This window comes from Epinephelus lanceolatus, chromosome 17 (genome assembly GCF_041903045.1).
Source record: "Epinephelus lanceolatus isolate andai-2023 chromosome 17, ASM4190304v1, whole genome shotgun sequence".
Lineage (NCBI taxonomy): Eukaryota > Metazoa > Chordata > Actinopteri > Perciformes > Serranidae > Epinephelus > Epinephelus lanceolatus.
Window position 1 is genome coordinate 732,342 of NC_135750.1, and position 22,786 is coordinate 755,127.

General features: G+C 47.5%; 2 protein-coding genes across 10 annotated transcripts in view; both read left to right on the plus strand.

Moving 5' to 3' along the window:
• The window catches only part of cul9 (cullin 9), a 57,135-nt gene extending 42,095 nt beyond the window's left edge, over positions 1–15,040 (plus strand). For all 6 annotated transcript variants that reach the window (XM_078160968.1, XM_078160969.1, XM_078160972.1 and 3 more), the window contains 12 exons: positions 1,151–1,268; positions 3,023–3,271; positions 3,668–3,808; positions 3,934–4,098; positions 9,380–9,543; positions 10,536–10,629; positions 10,889–10,963; positions 12,074–12,184; positions 12,283–12,400; positions 12,483–12,616; positions 12,760–12,854; positions 13,716–15,040. In XM_078160968.1, coding sequence (XP_078017094.1) covers positions 1,151–1,268; positions 3,023–3,271; positions 3,668–3,808; positions 3,934–4,098; positions 9,380–9,543; positions 10,536–10,629; positions 10,889–10,963; positions 12,074–12,184; positions 12,283–12,400; positions 12,483–12,616; positions 12,760–12,854; positions 13,716–13,938 — 1,687 coding nt within the window. In that variant the 3' untranslated portion in view covers positions 13,939–15,040. The remainder of the gene's footprint in view (positions 1–1,150; positions 1,269–3,022; positions 3,272–3,667; positions 3,809–3,933; positions 4,099–9,379; positions 9,544–10,535; positions 10,630–10,888; positions 10,964–12,073; positions 12,185–12,282; positions 12,401–12,482; positions 12,617–12,759; positions 12,855–13,715) is intronic.
• Positions 15,041–16,645: 1,605 nt separating this feature from the next.
• The window catches only part of LOC117247920 (uncharacterized), a 33,348-nt gene continuing 27,207 nt past the window's right edge, over positions 16,646–22,786 (plus strand). For 2 of the 4 annotated variants that reach the window (XM_033612579.2, XM_033612580.2), the window contains exons 1-9: positions 16,646–17,769; positions 17,856–17,906; positions 18,807–19,018; positions 19,090–19,132; positions 20,628–20,753; positions 21,065–21,172; positions 21,257–21,475; positions 21,575–21,721; positions 21,813–22,088. In XM_033612579.2, coding sequence (XP_033468470.1) covers positions 17,038–17,769; positions 17,856–17,906; positions 18,807–19,018; positions 19,090–19,132; positions 20,628–20,753; positions 21,065–21,172; positions 21,257–21,475; positions 21,575–21,721; positions 21,813–22,088 — 1,914 coding nt within the window. In that variant the 5' untranslated portion in view covers positions 16,646–17,037. The remainder of the gene's footprint in view (positions 17,770–17,855; positions 17,907–18,806; positions 19,019–19,089; positions 19,133–20,627; positions 20,754–21,064; positions 21,173–21,256; positions 21,476–21,574; positions 21,722–21,812; positions 22,089–22,786) is intronic. The other 2 variants (XM_033612577.2, XM_033612578.2) reach the window with 2 other exon arrangements.

Sequence of the window (22,786 nt, forward strand, 5' to 3'; positions counted from 1 at the left end):
TCATCCTGACTGCGTCACACTCAAACTGCCCCAGGTCATGCTGGAGGTCACGGTGTGATGAAGCCAACAGAACCACATCATCTGCAAAAAGCAGAGACTCAATTCTGAGGTCCCCAAACTGGACCCCTTCCTCCCCCCAGCTGCACCTCGAGATCCTGTCCATGAAGATCACAAACAGAATCAGAGAAAAGGGACAACCTTGGCAGAGGCCAACACCCACTGAGAATGTGTTTGACTTTTCCCTGAGTATTCGGACACAGCTGTCACTTTGGTCATACTGGGACTGGATGGCTCGTGTCAACGACCCCGGTACCTCCAATTCTCACGGTACCCCCCAAAAGACTCCCTGAGGAACGCGGCCATAAGCCTTCTCCAAGTCCGCAGAGCACATGTAGACTTGATGGACAAACTCCCACGACCCCTCCAGCAGCCCTGCGAGGGTAAAGAGCTGCTCCACTGGTCCACCACCAGGACGGGATCCACATCCTCGATAACAGGAGCACACCCTCCGGTCCCCGTTTTTGAAACCCAAACTGTATATGTGGACAAGTTAACGACAGTCGTCTGTTAGTGTGTACAAAATAATAAAATACAAACTGATTGAACTGAATAACAAACACAGTCATTGAAATAATTTGTAACTCAGTCAACAAAGACATTACCAGACAGACAAAATATATTCACATATGAAGAGTCTGAAAACACAGTTAGCATGTTAGAGGGTGAGAAGCCAGCGAGGGATCTCAGCCAAAGGAAACAAACAAACTGATGCGCTCTTTATGAAGCAGGAAGACTGCGTTTTATTTTCATTATTATTAATATTTTGGGGAAAATAACCAAGGAAATGAGTGAAAATCAAACTTTATTGAGTTGAACAAACATGATGTGTAAATCTGACGGATTATTTTACCTCTCGTCAGCCGGCTCGTCTTCTTGTCAGGTTTGTTTCATTACAAAAAGAGGAAAATGTTCATTTTGTTTAAGTGAAAACAATACATTAAATTGTTAACGTGGAGCAGCCGGAGGTCAGTGAAGTTTAATTTTATGCTAACAGGAGTTATTTCCAGAAATTAAACCAGTCATGAATTAAATTAAAATGTCCATGCTGCTGTCTCAGATTATCACTCTCTATCATCTGTGTTTCTTGCAGTCTGATGTCGGCACCGCGGCGGTTCGAGGACGGCGTTCTGGACGCGGTCCTGTTCTCGATGGGTCGGACGATGACGCAGGAAGAAGTTCGTCAGCTGATGCAGAGAACAGTCCAACAGGTCAGACTGTTGTGCCAATAAAGTTTAATTTGAAATGAGCATCTGGGGGAGAAGTAGTGCAGAGACAGAGATGGCGCTATAGAGCCTCTACGACTTCACGTCTTTTTGCCGCCTTTGTATTTTTACACAGAACCAAAAGGCGGTGTCATAAACTTTCGTCCATGTGACGTCAGTCAGGAAGTTTGAGTTCTCACTCTGGGTGTAGTTATGTTTAAAGCCACATTACATAGGGACGTGTGTTATCTACGATGTATGGAGGTGCCGGCATAGTAAAAGGATGTTAAGTTGCTATGTGAAGCATTAGCTAACTAACATTAGCTTTGACAAAGCTAACTACCAATGACCTGACTACAAAACACATCACAATAACTCTATGACATGAAATCAAACACGAACATTAACAAAGGTGTAACAGTCCTGTTTAGCCTGAACTGTTGTTCTGATGCTGCGCCCAGTTTTTACGTTACCAGTCCATGAACACAACACAACATTACCACAAAGAGACACAGAATGACCACAAAGAGACACAACATGACCACAAAGAGACACATGACCGCAAAGAGACACAACATTACCACAAAGAGACACCAAGCGACCACAAAGAGACACCAAGCGACCACAAAGAGACACAACATGACCACAAAGAGACACAACATGACCACAAAGAGACACATGACCGCAAAGAGACACCAAGCGACCACAAAGAGACACCAAGCGACCACAAAGAGACACAACATGACCACAAAGAGACACAACATGACCACAAAGAGACACATGACCGCAAAGAGACACAACATGACCACAAAGAGACACCAAGCAACCACAAAGAGACACAACATGACCACAAAGAGACACAACATGACCGCAAAGAGACACCAAGCGACCACAAAGAGACACCAAGCGACCACAAAGAGACACAACATGACCACAAAGAGACACCAAGCGACCACAGAGAGACACAACATGACCGCAAAGAGACACAACATGACCACAAAGAGACACAACATGACCACAAAGAGACACCAAGCGACCACAAAGAGACACAACATGACTGCAAAGAGACACAACATGACCGCAAAGAGACACAACATGACCACAAAGAGACACAACATGACCACAAAGAGACACCAAGCGACCACAAAGAGACACAACATGACTGCAAAGAGACACAACATGACCACAAAGAGACACCAAGCGACCACAAAGAGACACCTAGCGACCACAAAGAGACACAACATGACCACAAAGAGACACAACATGACCGCAAAGGAACACAACATGACCACAAAGAGACACAACATGACTGCAAAGAGACACAACATGACTGCAAAGAGACACAACATGACCACAAAGAGACACAACATGACCACAAAGAGACACAACATGACCGCAAAGGAGCACAACATGACCACAAAAAGACACAACATGACTGCAAAGGAGCACAACATGACCACAAAGAGACACAACATGACCACAAAGAGACACAACATGACCGCAAAGGAACACAACATGACCACAAAGAGACACAACATGACTGCAAAGGAGCACAACATGACCACAAAAAGACACAACATGACTGCAAAGAGACACAACATGACCACAAAGAGACACAACATGACCGCAAAGAGACACAACATGACCACAAAGAGACACAACATGACCGCAAAGAGACACAACATGACCGCAAAGAGACACAACATGACCACAAAGAGACACGTTATCCAAGTTTTTCTTGTCTGTCTGTGTCCCCTCAGGTCTCAGGGACGCTCAGTCTGGACCTGGACCGAGCCGAGCACCTCCTGGTCCACTGTAAGTGGAATGTGGACCTGCTGGTGCAGCGTTACACCGACGACCCAGACGCCCTCATCATGGCCGCCGGGATCAAGTCCAGAAACCCGCAGCCGCCGCCGAGCCCCGCCTCCACCTGCCCCGTCTGCCTGAGTCCCCGCCCCCCACCCACAGAGCCCGTTGCCTCACTGAGCTGCCAGCACTACTGCTGCAGGGTCAGGCCCTGCCCCCTCATCAATACTGATACTGATTATTGATTATTGATCCTTGTGTCACAGTCGTGCTGGTTATTGATTATTGATCCCTATGTCACAGTCCTGCTGGTTATTGATTATTGATCCCTATGTCACAGTCCTGCTGGTTATTGATTATTGATCCCTGTGTCACAGTCGTGCTGGTTATTGATTATTGATCCCTATGTCACAGTCGTGCTGGTTATTGATTGTTGATCACTGTATCACAGTCATGCTGGTTATTGATTATTGATCCCTGTGTCACAGTCCTGCTGGTTATTGATTATTGATCCCTGTGTCACAGTCCTGCTGGTTATTGATTATTGATCCCTGTGTCACAGTCGTGCTGGTTATTGATTATTGATCTCTGTGTCACAGTCGTGCTGGCAGGAGTACCTGACGGCGAGGATTGAACAGAACCTGGTGATGAACTGTAACTGTCCAATCACAGACTGCCAGGCTCAGCCCACCTCACGCTTCTTCCTCAGCATCCTAACCGATAAGGACACCATCGCCAAGGTAACGCCCCGCCCTCCTTGGTTGGTTACTGTGACGACCTCACAGAGCAATCACATGTGATTAAAGCAGGTACGGAAATTGATTATCAGAATAATCAGACTGATCGATTCACCCCCCCCCCCCAGTATGAGAACGCCCTGCTCCGTGGTTACGTGGAGTGCTGCTCTAACCTGACGTGGTGCACCAACCCTCAGGGCTGTGATCAGATCCTCTGTAAGGAGAACATGGGCAGTATGGGCACCTGCTCCAAGTGCTGCTGGTCCTCCTGCTTCAGCTGCAACTTCCCAGAGGTCAGAGGTCACCACACACACACACACACACACACACACGCACATACACACACAGCTGATGAGGTTTATACATTCAAACAATGTTTTTTAATCCTGATTAATCTCATGTATAAACTGTTATTTTCCATTTGACTTTATGATCGATCAGTGTCAGTGTGGTGTGATGTCACTCTGATGTCACTGTGATGATCGGGTTAATGTGACAGCATCATCACATGTTAGAGTCTCTCTCTGGTTCATACAGGTCCTCTATGTGTCAAACTACTGTCCCCCCGACGGTCCCAACATGTCCACCTGAGGACATCCTCTCATAACATCAATGTCACTCTGCAGTTACACCTCCAAAACACGTGTCTGTATCTGGACATGTTTCCCAAACAAATACAACATGCTAATGTTATTAGCACAAGTCAATGGCATTTTACAGTGTATAAATTAGCCTAGCAGCTAGCAGAGTTTTTCTCTCCTCACATAAATCCAGGATAAATCACACACAGGACTTTAAACTACAGGTCTGCAGTCACTTGCCCTGTAGTTAACTCCTTTGATTAAGTTTCACCCTCTTTGGCATCTTTGGCGATGTGGTCGCTCGCTGACATCAGTCTGATCAGCTGCTCCTGTGAGCTCAGCTCGTAGGTGGAGCTCAGACTCAAAGTAGCAGCATGAGATTTAAAAAACAAAGTGTCATGTGTGGACATTAATCACATCACCATGAACACATGAACACTGACGTGTACAGAACAGTTCTTTAAAGGCTGTTTTCTCAAAATAGATTTTTCTCTGAGTCGTAAATCTCCACCTGAAAATGAGATTTTATTTTTCTGGTTGTTGACAGTGTTCACTGATTTATGGACTGAAATAAAGAGATGTAAACAATTACTCAAATAAGTGCATGTTTATCTAAATAATGTCTTATTTACATGTTGGTTTGTTTTTTATATAAAATAATTGTCTTTAAGTCAGTGTTCAGCAGGGATGTTTGATGACATCTGTATGTTTTAAATGTTCCTCTGCAGTGTCTCCACTTTATCACCTTACAGTCAGACTCAAATGTTGAGGTGGAGGAGGCGACAGAACAATGTGACATCAATAATACGATGGAAAGAACATAAACACTGACAAACAGTGTAAATAGTAAGGTTCATAAACTGAGACAGGTTGGCTGAGCTACAGTCAGAGGCAAATCAGCGACCTTTCTGTCCTGACAGGAGACAGACTCAAAGACTCACAGTTTGTTCTCTAAAGTCTGTCTGTTTCCTGTTTGTGTATAAAATCTCTAAAAGTCGTTGACAGACTTTGAAAACATCACGTTGACCTTCAGCAGACCGAGGTTTGTATGCCTCCACACCGGCAACAGCTGCGGCCGGAGGCATCATGTTTTCAGGTTGTCCCTCTGTCTCTCCCTCTGTCTCTCCCTCTGTCCCTCCCTCTGTCCCTCCCTCTGTCCCTCCCTCTGTCTCTCCCTCTGTCTCTCCCTCTGTCCCTCCCTCTGTCTCTCCCTCTGTCTCTCCCTCTGTCCCTCCCTCTGTCTCTCCCTCTGTCTCTCCCTCTGTCTCTCCCTCTGTCCCTCCCTCTGTCTCTCCCTCTGTCTCTCCCTCTGTCCCTCCCTCTGTCCCTCCCTCTGTCCCTGCCTCTGTCTCTCCCTCTGTCTCTCCCTCTGTCCCTCCCTCTGTCCCTCCCTCTGTCTCTCCCTCTGTCTCTCCCTCTGTCCCTCCCTCTGTCCCTCCCTCTGTCTCTCCCTCTGTCCCTCCCTCTGTCTCTCCCTCTGTCTCTCCCTCTGTCCCTCCCTCTGTCCCTCCCTCTGTCTCTCCCTCTGTCCCTCCCTCTGTCTCTCCCTCTGTCTCTCCCTCTGTCTCTCCCTCTGTCTCTCCCTCTGTCCCTCCCTCTGTCCCTGCCTCTGTCTCTCCCTCTGTCTCTCCCTCTGTCCCTCCCTCTGTCTCTCCCTCTGTCCCTCCTTCTGTCTCTCCCTCTGTCCCTCCCTCTGTCCCTCCCTCTGTCTCTCCCTCTGTCCCTCCTTCTGTCCCTCCCTCTGTCCCTCCCTCTGTCTCTCCCTCTGTCTCTCCCTCTGTCCCTCCCTCTGTCTCTCCCTCTGTCTCTCCCTCTGTCCCTCCCTCTGTCTCTCCCTCTGTCCCTCCTTCTGTCTCTCCCTCTGTCCCTCCCTCTGTCCCTCCCTCTGTCTCTCCCTCTGTCTCTCCCTCTGTCCCTCCTTCTGTCCCTCCCTCTGTCCCTCCCTCTGTCTCTCCCTCTGTCTCTCCCTCTGTCCCTCCCTCTGTCCCTCCCTCTGTCTCTCCCTGTGTCTCTCCCTCTGTCTCTCCCTCTGTCCCTGCCTCTGTCTCTCTCTCTGTCTCTCCCTCTGTCCCTCCCTCTGTCTCTCCCTCTGTCCCTCCCTCTGTCTCTCCCTCTGTCTCTCCCTCTGTCTCTCTCTCTGTCTCTCCCTCTGTCTCTCCTTCTGTCCCTCCCTCTGTCCCTCCCTCTGTCTCTCCCTCTGTCTCTCCCTCTGTCTCTCCCTCTGTCTCTCCCTCTGTCTCTCTCTCTGTCTCTCCCTCTGTCTCTCCTTCTGTCCCTCCCTCTGTCTCTCCCTCTGTCTCTCCCTCTGTCCCTCCCTCTGTCTCTCCCTCTGTCTCTCCCTGTGTCTCTCCCTGTGTCTCTCCCTCTGTCTCTCCCTCTGTCCCTCCCTCTGTCTCTCCCTCTGTCTCTCCCTCTGTCTCTCCCTCTGTCCCTCCCTCTGTCTCTCCCTCTGTCTCTCCCTCTGTCCCTCCCTCTGTCTCTCCCTCTGTCCCTCCCTCTGTCTCTCCCTCTGTCTCTCCCTCTGTCTCTCCCTCTGTCCCTGCCTCTGTCCCTCCCTCTGTCTCTCCCTCTGTCTCTCCCTCTGTCTCTCCCTCTGTCCCTCCCTCTGTCTCTCCCTCTGTCCCTGCCTCTGTCCCTCCCTCTGTCCCTCCCTCTGTCTCTCCCTCTGTCTCTCCCTCTGTCCCTGCCTCTGTCCCTCCCTCTGTCTCTCCCTCTGTCTCTCCCTCTGTCTCTCCCTCTGTCTCTCCCTCTGTCCCTCCCTCTGTCTCTCCCTCTGTCTCTCCCTCTGTCTCTCCCTCTGTCCCTCCCTCTGTCTCTCCCTCTGTCTCTCCCTCTGTCCCTCCCTCTGTCTCTCCCTCTGTCCCTCCCTCTGTCCCTCCCTCTGTCTCTCCCTCTGTCTCTCCCTCTGTCCCTCCCTGGAATATCTTCTAATTTGGCACAAACGTCTGCATGGACTGTAGAATAAACTGATTAGAATTTTTCACTGTCACCTATGACAGGGTGGACTGGTGGGTGGAGTCATAAAACCACAGGGTGGGCTGGTGGGTGGAGTCATAAAAACCACAGGGTGGACTGGTGGGTGGAGTCATAAAACCACAGGGTGGGCTGGTGGGTGGAGTCATAAAACCACAGGGTGGACTGGTGGGTGGAGTCATAAAACCACAGGGTGGACTGGTGGGTGGAGTCATAAAACCACAGGGTGGACTGGTGGGTGGAGTCATAAAACCACAGGGTGGGCTGGTGGGTGGAGTCATAAAACCACAGGGTGGGCTGGTGGGAGGAGTCATAAAACCACAGGGTGGGCTGGTGGGAGGAGTCATAAAAACCACAGGGTGGACTGGTGGGTGGAGTCATAAAACCACAGGGTGGGCTGGTGGGAGGAGTCATAAAAACCACAGGGTGGACTGGTGGGTGGAGTCATAAAACCACAGGGTGGGCTGGTGGGTGGAGTCATAAAACCACAGGGTGGACTGGTGGGTGGAGTCATAAAACCACAGGGTGGGCTGGTGGGTGGAGTCATAAAACCACAGGGTGGGCTGGTGGGCGGAGTCATAAAACCACAGGGTGGGCTGGTGGGTGGAGTCATAAAACCACAGGGTGGGCTGGTGGGTGGAGTCATAAAAACCACAGGGTGGACTGGTGGGTGGAGTCATAAAACCACAGGGTGGACTGGTGGGTGGAGTCATAAAACCACAGGGTGGGCTGGTGGGTGGAGTCATAAAAACCACAGGGTGGACTGGTGGGTGGAGTCATAAAACCACAGGGTGGGCTGGTGGGTGGAGTCATAAAACCACAGGGTGGGCTGGTGGGAGGAGTCATAAAACCACAGGGTGGGCTGGTGGGAGGAGTCATAAAAACCACAGGGTGGACTGGTGGGTGGAGTCATAAAACCACAGGGTGGGCTGGTGGGTGGAGTCATAAAACCACAGGGTGGGCTGGTGGGTGGAGTCATAAAAACCACAGGGTGGACTGGTGGGTGGAGTCATAAAACCACAGGGTGGACTGGTGGGTGGAGTCATAAAACCACAGGGTGGACTGGTGGGTGGAGTCATAAAACCACAGGGTGGGCTGGTGGGTGGAGTCATAAAACCACAGGGTGGACTGGTGGGTGGAGTCATACAACCACAGGGTGGACTGGTGGGTGGAGTCATACAACCACAGGGTGGACTGGTGGGTGGAGTCATAAAACCACAGGGTGGGCTGGTGGGTGGAGTCATAAAACCACAGGGTGGGCTGGTGGGTGGAGTCATAAAAACCACAGGGTGGACTGGTGGGTGGAGTCATAAAACCACAGGGTGGACTGGTGGGTGGAGTCATAAAACCACAGGGTGGACTGGTGGGTGGAGTCATACAACCACAGGGTGGACTGGTGGGTGGAGTCATACAACCACAGGGTGGGCTGGTGGGTGGAGTCATAAAACCACAGGGTGGGCTGGTGGGAGGAGTCATAAAACCACAGGGTGGACTGGTGGGTGGAGTCATACAACCACAGGGTGGACTGGTGGGTGGAGTCATAAAAACCACAGGGTGGACTGGTGGGTGGAGTCATAAAACCACAGGGTGGGCTGGTGGGTGGAGTCATAAAACCACAGGGTGGGCTGGTGGGCGGAGTCATAAAACCACAGGGTGGGCTGGTGGGTGGAGTCATAAAACCACAGGGTGGGCTGGTGGGTGGAGTCATAAAAACCACAGGGTGGACTGGTGGGTGGAGTCATAAAACCACAGGGTGGACTGGTGGGTGGAGTCATAAAACCACAGGGTGGGCTGGTGGGTGGAGTCATAAAAACCACAGGGTGGACTGGTGGGTGGAGTCATAAAACCACAGGGTGGACTGGTGGGTGGAGTCATAAAACCACAGGGTGGACTGGTGGGTGGAGTCATAAAACCACAGGGTGGACTGGTGGGCGGAGTCATAAAACCACAGGGTCGTGATTCTAGTTTTATTTTTATGGTTGACGAACTCAAACAGTGACACCCCCCCCCCCCCCTCCAGGCCCATTACCCAGCCAGCTGCAGCCACATGTCTCAGTGGATGGATGATGGAGGATATTATGAAGGGATGAACATGGAGGCTCAGAGCAAACACCTCGCCAAGCTCATCTCCAAACGCTGCCCGAGCTGCCAGGCTCAGATCGAGAAGAACGAAGGCTGCCTGCAGTACGTAGACCCTGCTGCATCTCCTGCTGCACCTCCTGCTGCACCTCCTCACACCTACACCTTCTCACACTTACACCTCCTCACACCTACACCTACTGTTAGACCTCCTCACACCTACACCTCCTGCTGCACCTCCTCACACTTACACCTTCTCACACTTACACCTACTGTTAGACCTCCTCACACCTACACCTCCTGCTGCACCTCCTCACACCTACACCTTCTCACACTTACACCTCCTCACACCTACACCTACTGTTAGACCTCCTCACACCTACACCTCCTGCTACACCTCCTCACACTTACACCTTCTCACACCTACATCTCCTGCTACACCTCCTCACACTTACACCTCCTCACACCTACATCTCCTGCTACACCTCCTCACACCTACACCTCCTCACACCTACATCTCCTGCTACACCTCCTCACACCTACACCTTCTCACACCTACATCTCCTGCTACACCTCCTCACACTTACACCTTCTCACACCTACATCTCCTGCTACACCTCCTCACACCTACACCTCCTCACACCTACATCTCCTGCTACACCTCCTCACACTTACACCTCCTCACACCTACATCTCCTGCTACACCTCCTCACACCTACACCTCCTGCTACACCTCCTCACACTTACACCTCCTGCTACACCTCCTCACACTTACACCTCCTCACACCTACACCTCCTCACACCTACACCTCCTGCTACACCTCCTCACACTTACACCTCCTGCTACACCTCCTCACACTTACACCTCCTCACACCTACATCTCCTGCTACACCTCCTCACACTTACACCTCCTCACACCTACATCTCCTGCTACACCTCCTCACACTTACACCTCCACACACCTACATCTCCTGCTACACCTCCTCACACTTACACCTCCTCACACTTACACCTCCTCACACCTACGCTGACGATGATTATGGTGACGATGATGGTGATGATGATGAAGGTGACGGGTCTCTCCCTCTGTCCTCAGTATGACCTGTGCCAAGTGTAACCACGGCTTCTGCTGGCGGTGTCTGAAACCATGGAAACCGACACACAAAGATTACTACAACTGCTCCGCCATGGTTGGTTCACATGCTGTCACATGATCAGTCCGTCCAGTCAGAGAGCCTCGTGCTCTGTCATCATTTAGGTTCATATTCACACTGGTATTTCAGCTCGTCAACAGGAAGTCCAGTCGACTAAATCAAATCAATTGAAATGTCATAAGATGTTTGATAAAGATGTGACAGAGCTGAGTTTCACTTCAGACTCAGTCTCATCTGTTCTGTAGAGTCTCATGTTGTTTGTTCTTTATGATGTTGTTGTTGTTTGTTGTTGCAGGTGAGTAAAGCAGCGCGACAGGAAAAGAAGTTTCAGGATTATAATGAGCGATGCACCTTCCACCACCAGGCCAAGGTACGACTCCCGGCCTCTGCAGACCGCAGCCGTCTGACACACTTTGATTATCACTCATGAATATTAAATTAGCCTGTTGGGGGGCGGAGACGTTTGAACAGCAGCTGCTTCACTGACACCTGTCCTCAGGCTCAAAGGGGATTTATGGTTGTGTGGAGACCCTACGCACATGTACACACATTAAACACACGTTAAAGACACGTTAACCACTCGTTAAACACGTTAAACACACATTAAACACACGTTAAAGACACGTTAACCACTCGTTAAACACACATTAAACACACGTTAAACACGTTAAAGACATGTTAAAGACACGTTAAACACACATTAAACACACATTAAAGACACATTAAACACGTTAAACACACGTTAACCACTCATTAAACACATTAAACGCACATTAAACGCACACTAAACACACATTAAACGCACACTAAACACACATTAAACACACATTAAACACACGTTAAACACACATTAACCACTCGTTAAACACACGTTAACCACTCATTAAAGACACATTAAACACGTTAAACGCACACTAAACGCACATTAAACGCACACTAAACACACATTAAACGCAAATTAAACGCACACTAAACGCACATTAAACACACATTAAACACACGTTAAACACACATTAAACACACGTTAAACGCACACTAAACACACATTAAACAAGTTAAACACACATTAAACAGTCGTTAAACACTCGTTAAACACACGTCAAACACACGTTAAACGTGCGTTAAACACACATTAAACACATATTAACCACTCATTAAACACACGTTAAACACACATTAAACACATGTTAAACACACATTAAACACATTAAACACATGTTAAACACACAATAAACACACGTTAAACACATTAAACACATGTTAAACAAATGTTAATCATACGTTAAACACACATTAAACAAACGGTTAAACATCTCGGTAAAAATAGAATCAGCGTCGTCGGACTGAAAACCCAGAGTTAACCCTGGAGTTACCTCGCTAACTCCAGGACCTGCGTCATCGTCCAGCCTCAGGTGTTAAGTGACAGGAAGTTCTGTGAGCAGACAGAATCATCTGTTTCATGTTGACGTCTCTGTCACAGGACTTCGCCATCAACCTGGAGAACAAAGTGTCGTCGATTAACGAAGCTCTGCAGATGAAGTCTCTGACCTTCGTCATCGACGCCTGTAAGGTCCTCGCTCAGGCTCGTAAGGTAACCGTCATCATCATTGTCACCATGAGCCTGTGGTCCTGCTGGCAGATCTGAGAGGAGTAGTAGTGTGTTAACTGTGTCCTGCCCTCTGTCTCCAGGTGCTGGCCTACTCCTGCGTCTACAGCTACTACAACCAGGAGACGGAGAAGATGGATGTGATGGAGCAGCAGACGGAGGCTCTGGACCTGCACACCAATGCCCTGCAGATCCTGCTGGGTGAGACTCCCAACATCACAGACACAGTGTCTGCTCTTTGAACTGGTCTAACTGGTCTAACTGGTTGTCTCTGTGTCCCCAGAGGAGACTCTGCTGCAGTGCACTGACCTGGCCTCGTGTGTCCGCCTGCTCAAACCAGAACACCTCACCACCGGACTGGAACTGATCCGACGCATCCAGGAGCGCCTGCTGGCCATCCTGCAGCACTCCACCCAGGTAACCAGTCCCAAGACACCTGGGAACCAGTGTGACACCAGACCAGTGTGACACCAGACCAGTTCAGTCCCAGTATGATACAGTGACACTTCCTCTGTGTGTGTGTGTGTGTGTGTGTGTGTGTGTGTGTGTGTGTGTTTCAGGACTTCAGGGTTGGTTACCAGTCAAAGAGCAGTCAGGAACCAGAATCCACTCAGAGCTCCAACCTGTCCAACAACACCGACGCCGCCAACAAAGTGTGAGCACAGAGCCTCCTCCTTCATAAATAAAGTTTATTTTTACACATTCAACATTAAAGACATTAATTTCACTGTCAGAGAAGAAAAATTCACATCTGAGAATCTGAAAACAGAATTTTGGTTCTTTTTTAAACATTTATAATGTAGAAACTGCAGCCGGACCACTGCTCAACCTGGATCAGTCTTGTTTAAGGTGCTGGAAACAAAAAAGTCCAAAAGCAAAGAGAGGATTTCCGCACACTTACGTCTGCAGCGTACTCACTCTGATGAAGGTCTCCTAGACCGAAAGCTCACATTAAAGTGAAGTATTGCACAGATGTAAGTGTGCGGAAATCCTCTCTTTGCTTTTAAATATTTATAATAAATTAATTATGACAGTGGTTCAGACGTCGGAGGCTTCAGCAAAGTTTAACGTGTTCATCAATAAATAAAAAACATTATTGAAATGTCCAAAATCTGTTAACAAAGTGTGACGTTGAAATGTTGTGAAAAAGTTGATAAAATGGACGAAAAATATGAATTTAGTTTAGTTTAGATGATTTAATTGAAACAATTGTGAAAAATATCAATTAGAAAAAATATAAATACAAATTTGATTTAAATAAAATACAAAATAAAGTTTAATTTAATTTGAATGCTTCTTGTATTTTCAGTGTATTTATTATCATTAATTTTACTATTATCATTTTAAATATTCTTATCATGTGCTGTGATGAAGGCCGAGTGCGTCTCCATTGTAAAGGTCACAGCAGAGTGTAACGTCCTCATCTCCTGATGTCTTCGTCCTGATGTCTCACACTGATAAAATGATGCAAGATCATTTAAAATAATAATAAACAAATGTTGACTTTGTTTGTCAGATCAAAGTCGGACCGAGCGTCAGACTCCGGAGACTCTGACAACAATAACTACGCAGGTGAGGAGGGCGGTGAGGAGGCAGAGGACGAGGACGATGAGTACGATGAAGAGTATGTCCCCGAGTGGCACGAGGACTACGATGAGGACGACATCGATGAAGACGACTTCTTCTCCGACGACGACGAGTCGGAGAACCTGGAGAGGGACTTCAGCCCCTTCGACTGAGCTGGACTGAAACCCAGAGAGTCCAGGGACGAGAGCGAGGGCGAGGCGGGCCCCGCCACGGCCCCGCCCCCTCACCTGAGGACACCAGGAGGGACTGGAGATGATCAGAGGGATGTCCTTCTTCACCTGAACTCCCCCCCCGCCACCCCCGCCCGCCTGTCCCAAACACAGCTGCACTCGCTTTTCCACTTCCTGTATTTCACCTTCTTTGTTTTCATCAAGGCAAAGTACGGAAGACGACGAGGGACAAATTAGTTCTGAGGAAGAAAAAAGAGATGACTTCAAAAAGAGAAAAAAAAAATCTGAGTTTAGTTTTTAAATTCTGACGTCAAAGTCACTGCGAGTTGTGTTTGTGTTTAAACACACAGTGTGACACTTGGTTAAAACCAATCTGAACTAGTTTAATCGTTAGTCTGAACCAGTATTTTTACTGGGGATCCAGAGCGCTGATTTTGATTTCAGAGTTTTTATTTCTGTGTCAGCTGAGTTAGAAACATTTGAAGATCCAGATTTAGTTTGAGAGACTCTGATTTCATGATTTCCTGATTTGAAACCTCAGAACTGGATTGTCCTCGCCGTGTCTCCACAGCGACCCCGCCGGGCTCTGGAGCTGATCCTGGATCAGTTGGACATGTTTGTTTCCTGCTGCTTGTTTCAGAGGGTGGTGTTAGTCACGTTCTGCCTTGAGTTCTCTCTCTGACGGACGCTGCCTTCATTCGACAGTAAAGAAACTCTTCACTTTAGATTTACTCACATTAAGTTGTATTTTTTACATGTTTGTAGAGCTGGATGTTTCTATGCATCTGAAGAGTCTGAGCGGAGCGTCTGTAGGAGTATCACTGCAATAACCCATCGACCGATCGATCAATTGATTGATTGATGATTATTATTGGCTCACTGTTGCGTCATTTGCTGAGCAAAGACTCTGTCGGCTGCTCTGTTTCCTGTCGTTAGGGCGAGAGCGGAGGACATCTGATGTCCAGCTCCCCGTTCTGCTGTAATTTTGAGAGCTCCTATATTCATATTGTTGTCTCTGGTTCCTTCGTTGGAGTCGAGCGACTTCAGCCAGCAACTAAATAAAAGCTTTTTCTGCTATGCTGCACCGCGACTCACATTTCATTGGAAATTAACTGTGTGTGTGTGTGTTTTATTTTAAATCCCTTTTAATTATCTTTTAAATCCAGAGGAACACCTCCATAAATGTAAAACAATAATAATAGTAATATATGATGGTTTATATAAGTAAATATATTAATACATGATGTGACGATAATGATCCTATGTGCATAATAATAGAATTATGACCTGTGTCAGCTTCACTAGGGGCTGGTTCAAGACAAACCTGAGCCATCCCTGACTATCAGAGGAGCATCTGAACATCAATGCTTCCTGTGGAGACAGTGTCACTTCCTGTGGTGCCGGGGCGATGTCATTATTTTTCTCACATGCTGCTTTGCTTTAATAACAAACCTTTAAACTGAGAATTGAAAGTTACTCACTTTTATTAACATGTCTCCTGAAATTAATTTTCATTCTCAGAGTAAACCATCAAATCTGAAGTTCTCTGAAATATTTTGTCAGATATTATCAGTAGAAACTTTTCTCTACAGAGCTTTTTTTATTTAAAAAAAACTTTTTTATGTCTCCATTGTACCGGGAGAAATAGAAGTGAATCCCTTAATGTTTGACCCAATAGTCTTATTAAATAATATGTTCATAATTCAGTGTATTAAGGGGATAATTAATCCAAAAATGAATGGTTTGTTATCTGCACTTTTTTTTTATAGGAGAAACCCCTTAAAATTGACAAAATAACATGAAAAATGGAATTTGGGGACTGCTTTTCATGTTTTTGTAAACATAAACAATATATAACTACCTGGGTTTGGTTGAAGGTGGCAGTGCTGTTTGGGCTGAGAAAGCCATGTGTAAGTGAGGTAAAGGAGGTTATTGGGTTGGTGCGGGGAGCAGTGAGACCTGGCATTAGGGGAGTGTCTCTGGGACACCAGAGATCACTGTCTAGCCTCCTGGAGGTGTCGTGGGACCAACTAGACGAAACACTGGTGAAAGGAGGTTCCCACCTGATGACCCCAAAGACATGCTAGTTATCACTGCTCACTGGTCTGTATAGTTAAGCCTTGCCATAATAGCTTATCATAGGGCTTAGGAGGTTATTTACTGAGTGCTGACCCTTTCTCTAGAGCACAAACTTCTTGTGTTTATTTGAACATCAGTACACACACAAACAACCAAAATCAGCATTAAGAACAACTTAAAGTGAAAATTAATTTAATTAAATAAGGGGCATTAGTGTAACAGCAACTGTATAAATGAATAGAGCTCAGATGTACTAACCTTTGGTATAACATTTAAACCATTTATAATAAACAAATTAAATTCTGTTTCTATTATTTTACACATAATAATAATAATAATAATGATAATAATAATGATAAGAGGTGGAAGAAGAAGGATACATTGGATTTTTTTTAAGCACTTTTCTGTATTTATATATTTTTTAATATATTTTACATTATTATATGTATTTAAATTATTATTATTATTATTATTATTATTATTATTATTATTATTATTATTATTATATTAATTATATTTATATATTTTTATTATATTTTTTATTTGTATAATTTACGATTGATTTATTTAATTTAATTGACCACACAGAAGGATTTTAATAACTCTGTTTCCACATCAGTTAAAAACAGAATGGTTCCAAGATGGCGACCATCCGTTTTGGAGAAGAAGCTGCAGTTCCGTCTGCTGACCGGTGGAGGCGGGAAAGAGTCACCAACAGTAGAAGAAGACGAAGAAGAAGAAGAAGAAGAAGAAGATGAAGATGCAAACACACTCCCACAGTGTCTGTACAGACTTTAGCATTAAACTGTCGACTTTCCGTTAGAAATTAAATTCTGCATCGATTAACCGACGAACTGTGGAGTTATGAGACTGACGGAAACGTATCCGACGAGTTAACCGACGAGTTTGACTCTTAAACGTGTTGATTGGTCGGTTAACTCCACAGTTAGCCTAGCCTGCTAGCTCCCCGTGCTAACATTAGCAGTTAGCTTTAGCTTCGACATGGGACGAGGAAGGGGACCGACCCGGAGCCGACCGCCCATGGGACCGCCGGGCGATGACGGTCCTCCGTTCGACATGGGCCCGATGGGTCCACCGGGGTGGGGCCCTCCACCGCCGGGAGGCTGGGGCCCTCCGCCGCCTGGTGGATGGCCTCTGCCGCCGGAGGAATGGGGACCACCGCCGCCCGGAGGTTGGGGCCCTCCTCCGCCTGGAGGATGGGGGCCACCGCCGCCTGAAGGATGGGACCCGAGAGACTTTCCACCGCGGGGCTGGGGACCGAGAGGACCATCGCCGCCGCCGGGCTGGGGCCGGCACCCCGACGACTGGCTGCCTCCTCACCCCGACGACTGGAGACCTCCGTACCCCGACGACTGGAGACCTCCGTACCCCGACGACTGGAGACCCCCTCACCCTGATGACTGGAGACCTCCACGGCCTGACTGGAGACCTCCTGAGGACTGGGGACCCGACAGGCCGTTCCCACCTCCTGGCTGGGGACCCCCTGGTTGGGGTCCGGATCGTCCCCCTGGTTGGGGACCGGATCGTCCCCCTGAGCCGTGGGGACCCGAGCCCGGTCCCCCCGGACCCGTGCCACCGGTGCCCCCGCTTCCTCCTGTCGGGATCCCCCCTCCGGACCCTGCAGTCTACGGCCCGATGCCCCTCCCGCCGCCGCCGCCCTGCGTGCCTCCGGTCGGCTTCCCGGCGTACCCGCCTCCAGGCTGGACGGGAGAGGTGAGCCTCACTTCCGGTTCTCTTATCAATCAGATCAGAAGTGTATTGATTGGATATTGATTATAGAGTTTTCTGTGTGTGTTTAGACCATCGTGGAGCAGCCGATGCCCAACCCGCCGCCCGACCAGCCGGAGTGGGTGAGTTCACTGAGAGACGTCCTCAGATCGATCAGTCTGAACAGGAGATACATCCTGACTCCAGCTTTTGATTATTGATTATTATTTTCTGAATGTAACTGATTAATAGTTTTGGGTATCTGGATCAAACTCAGAGATATTCAGTTTAATGTGAGAACAGAGACACAGAAACACTCAGAGGACTTTAACCAGGAGAAGTGTCTTGTATTATATTTTATATTTGTTACTTATGTTTAGTGTTTTATTGTCCTTTATCTCTCTGTACATATTTCTGTCTTTGTGCTCTTCTCTCAGGATTAAAACTGGTTTATCTTATTTTATCTTATCTTAGTATAGTGTCTTGTATTATTGTATATTCCCTAGTTTTATTTTGTTTTTATCTGACTTTCTTTTATGTTATCCTATTTTATCTTATTTAATATTATCCTGTTTTATCTTACCAGATTTTTTCATTTGATTTAATTTTATATTATCATGTTTATTCTTTTTTTATCTGATTTTATTTTACTTGATTTTTTCAGATTTTATTTTATAATATCTTATTTTCTTCGCAAAATTATTTCCGATTCGTTTCCTGTTGATTGAGTAATTATAATTGATTAATCCAGTAGCTCCCGCCCACATACAGACGGTGTTTTCTCTGTTTTTTCTGAGTTGATGTGAGAACACATGGTGTCTGTGATTTATTGATCTGTAGTGATGCCAGAAGATCCTGATCTGTGTGAACAGAAAGTCTAAGACAGTTAATACTGACAGGACTGTGGGACTTTTACTTTAGAGGGACTTTAATGTATGACCTGTGTATTTCTACTCTGTGGCTCCTCCTCTTCGCCCTGCCGTCAGTAGGGGGAATTTAACATGTCTGAGAACATGTTTGTGCCTCCGTGGTTGATGTTTCAGATTAAAGCTCTGATCTCAGCGCCGGTCACCGAGACGGCTGCGGGGGAAGCTAAGAAACCTAGCGAGGAGCCGAGCGTCACCAAGGCAGCTGCTGCTGAACCCACTGCCGTCCAGAAGCCCAAATCCAAACCCAAATCTAAACCTAAACCCAAACCTGATACCTCCAGGACCGCCAGAGCGCTGGGCCTGCTGGGAAAACGCACCTTTGATAAGTGAGTGTTGTTTCTGAGGCTGTGATGTGACGAAGGCTCTGAGAGGTCTGACTGTGTCTCTGTGTCCTCAGGCCTCCTCCAGGACGGTCCACTGGCATCATCTCTTTTATCGGGGTAAGACTGCCACCTCCTCTTCTTCACCTCCTCTTCCTCACATCTTCATGGATGATCTCAACATCTATAAAATACAAATTACCCACTGCAGCACTTTCAGAGTGAGCGACAGGAATAAACAGAAACTTGGCGTCTGACAGACGTTCACCTGAGAATGTCTCCTGCGCTCAGGAGGGACGTCAGGAGGGACAACTTCCTGTAAACAACTCTGCCACAAAACAAAGACGTGTTCGGTGAAGTCCAGAGTACAGCTGGGTGGATTTCCGGTTCGTCTGCTCCAGTCCCATAAAAACAGGTTTGGTTTTATGGAAGCAGACTGAACTGACACGTGACAAATTAAAAAGTCACCTACATCATCAACCTGAGCTGACGACGTCATGGCGCTAAATCCAGCTCATACTGCATTATTAATAAACAATATGACAACTGTCATCAGCTTTAGCTCCAACGTGTCGTCATGTTGCTGCAGCTTCAGTTTCCTGAGAGACTGCGTCTCAGCCCGTCACCCCAAAAATCATGTGAACTCTGTGATAAACAAACACAGTGTACGTTGCTCCGCCCCTCTCACCTCTTGTTCACCTTTACGACCTTCGTGTTGGCGTGCTCGACAGTCAGAGAGTGTCAGTTAGACACTAATGGCTCTGTTGGCCATCTCTAAACATAATATTAATCCTGTGGTCATATTGTTTATTAATAATGCAGTATGAGCTGGATTTAGCGCCATGACGTCGTCAGCTCAGGTTGATGATGTAGGTGACTTTTTAATTTGTCACGTGTCAGTTCAGTCTGCTTCCATAAAACCAAACCTGTTTTTATGGGACTGGAGCAGACGAACTGGAAATCCACCCACCTGTACTCTGGACTTTTAATTTGAGAAAAGCATCAAACACGTCTTTGTTTTGTGGCAGAGTTGTTTACAGGAAGTTGTCCTTCCTGACGTCCTTTTCGACATCCTTCTTGGACTCCTTAAAGGGATAGTTCACCCAAAAATGAGGATTCAGCCATTATCTACTCACCCATATGCCGAGGGAGGCTCAGGTGAAGTTTTAGAGTCCTCACATCACTTGCAGAGATCCAAGGGGAGAGGAGGTAGCAACACAACTCCACCTAATGGAGGCTGACGGCGCCCCAGATTCAAACGTCCAAAAACACATCATTGAAACCACAAAATATCTCCATACTGCTCGTCCGTAGTGATCCAAGTGTCCTGAAGCCCCGACATAAAAAGTTGTTTGGAAAAACCTCATTTGAACTCTGTTTTTAGCCTCATTGTAGCCTGTAGCTCTGACTGCCTCTCTGTGCACCGCACTCACGTGTGCGTCAGGACCCTCGGCATGAGGGTGAGTAGATAATGTCTGAATTTTCATTTTTGGGTGCACTAGTTCCTGTGTCAGACTTTGACCGGGCAGTTCTCTGATGCTGGATCAGCTCCACTTTACCTCTGATGAATCAGATTTAATCAATAATCAAACGGTGTTCTGTTTCTGATCACCAGCCGTCGTTCGGCTACATTGAGAGAGAAGATCTGAAGAAGTTCACCTTCAGCTTTGACGCCTTCTTTGGAAACCCTAAAGCCATGCAGCCTGGCGTCAGAGTCCACTTCACCGCCTGCAAGGAGAAGGTGAGACGCACTCTGTGCTATCAACACACAACTCATATGGATATTAAAACAACCAGAAGGTTCAGTTTATGTTCATATTTTTTTCCTTTACATCATTAGAAATATTAATTTTAATTTTCAGCTGATGAACGACTCGTCTCTGTGACAATGATTTAGTTATGAAACAACAAACTTTGATTAAATATTCATGTCAGTAAATATGATGATGAAACTGGAGTTCTGAGCGCTTGCTGCTGGCCGCTCCTCGCCGGGGTCAGTCAGAGAAACATGATCTAAACACATTTAGCTTTAACATTGTTTGTGGTTCTAAGCAGAACAGTCTGATAGCGACAGATGTGAAAGTGGCTCCAGGCGGAACAGAGAACGTGGACACGGAGATCTACGAGGCAGTGGTCAGTCAGCCCATCACGGAGCCTCAGGTTAGTTCACACGCCAGGTGTTTGGAACTCGTTTTCCTTCCTGTTTCCTGATGTTGACCTGGTTGTGTTGTCATCGGTCTGCAGCCCGGCGAGCGTCAGTACCAGGGGCAGGTCCACGTGGACATCGGGCCACTTAGGACAAACCTGACGTTTGACAGGAAGGACAGCACGGTGACGCTGCTGAAGAACGACCAGGTGCTCATCAACCTGCTGACCGACATCGTCACTGAGAAGAGAAGAGCGACCAACATCAAACCCAAAATCCCCTCCACCTTCAGCTACACCCACGAGGAGAGGGAGGAGGTCAGAGCTGCTTCTTGCTCACCTGTACACCTATTTACCTGTTGACCTGTTCACCTCCTCACCTGATTCTATTTGACTCGATGTTTTGAATCGTTTCAGGGTGTCATCATCAGCCTGACAGACAATGAAGGCGTCATCAAGTCTGAGAAACACGGCGAGCTTCCCTTCGACATCAAGGAGAATTTCAGTGATGTTGAGTTCACTGCCGAGGACATCAGCGAGGAGGTGGAGTTCACCATCATCATGGTGAGTATTCAGAGACGTTCACTTCCTGTCACAGCTCTGACTGATCGCCAGCTGAGGATTTATAAATCATGTTGTTTCTGTTTGTCCTCAGCTGAGGGCGGGGAAGAGGGCCATCAGGATCCGACGGGTGAAGGAACCCCTCCTCCTGACGCTTTCTGCCGCCACCGCTGCTGCTGCTGTCTCCGAGGAGGCTGCCGGCCAAAACACAGACGACGACAACGACAATGATGACGATGACGACGAAAACAGCGAGAAAGACACTTCTCCTAAAGTGACACCCATGGTGAAGCTGGAGCTGGGGCCCAACATGAGGCTGGACCCAGAGCTGTACGAGGGCATCGTCAGCCAGCCAATCATAGAGCCCACGGTGAGTCTGATACAACTGATGTACAGACGGTTACTGTCAGCGCCAGTATGTCTCTGTTACTGGTTCCAGTTTGAGCAAACAGCTGCTGAAGAAGAAGAACAGAAGTTTGCAGAAACCCAACCGTCATCATGTAGAGATGGGCTGTGTATCGATGAAAATCGATGTGTCACAGCTTATTCCATGTGCGACGTTTAAAATGACTGTACAACAAACATCAGGTATAAATGTTCACGTCATTTTTTTTAAACCACCAACAAAAGGCTTGTGTTTCTGTTTTCTGTGTTGGATGTGACAACCAGGTTCAGTTCAGGTCAGCAGTTCTTCTTCTCTGCTGAGCAGAGCCTGACCCTAACCTAACCCCAAGCCCTGCTTTCCCTTCCTGAGATGTCTAATGGTTTGTCAGAACTTCGGTGAGGCCAATAGAAAGTCCTTCTCCATAGACTCCTCCCATACCTGGGTTTTTGCTTGTCAGCTGCAGTTTTGTCTGTAGTGCTTTTGGCCAATTGGTACCTGTCTGCTGCTTCAGGAGACCCCTGGGCCAACCAGACCCGAAATGCCTCCTTCTTTAGCCTGACGTGACAGCTTCTCTCACTGCTGGTACCAGAGGGTTCTTAGGTTGCCGCCATGACAGGCACCAACAACCTTCCGACCACAGCTCCTAGCAGCCGCCTCCATAATGGAGGCTTTGAACGTGGACC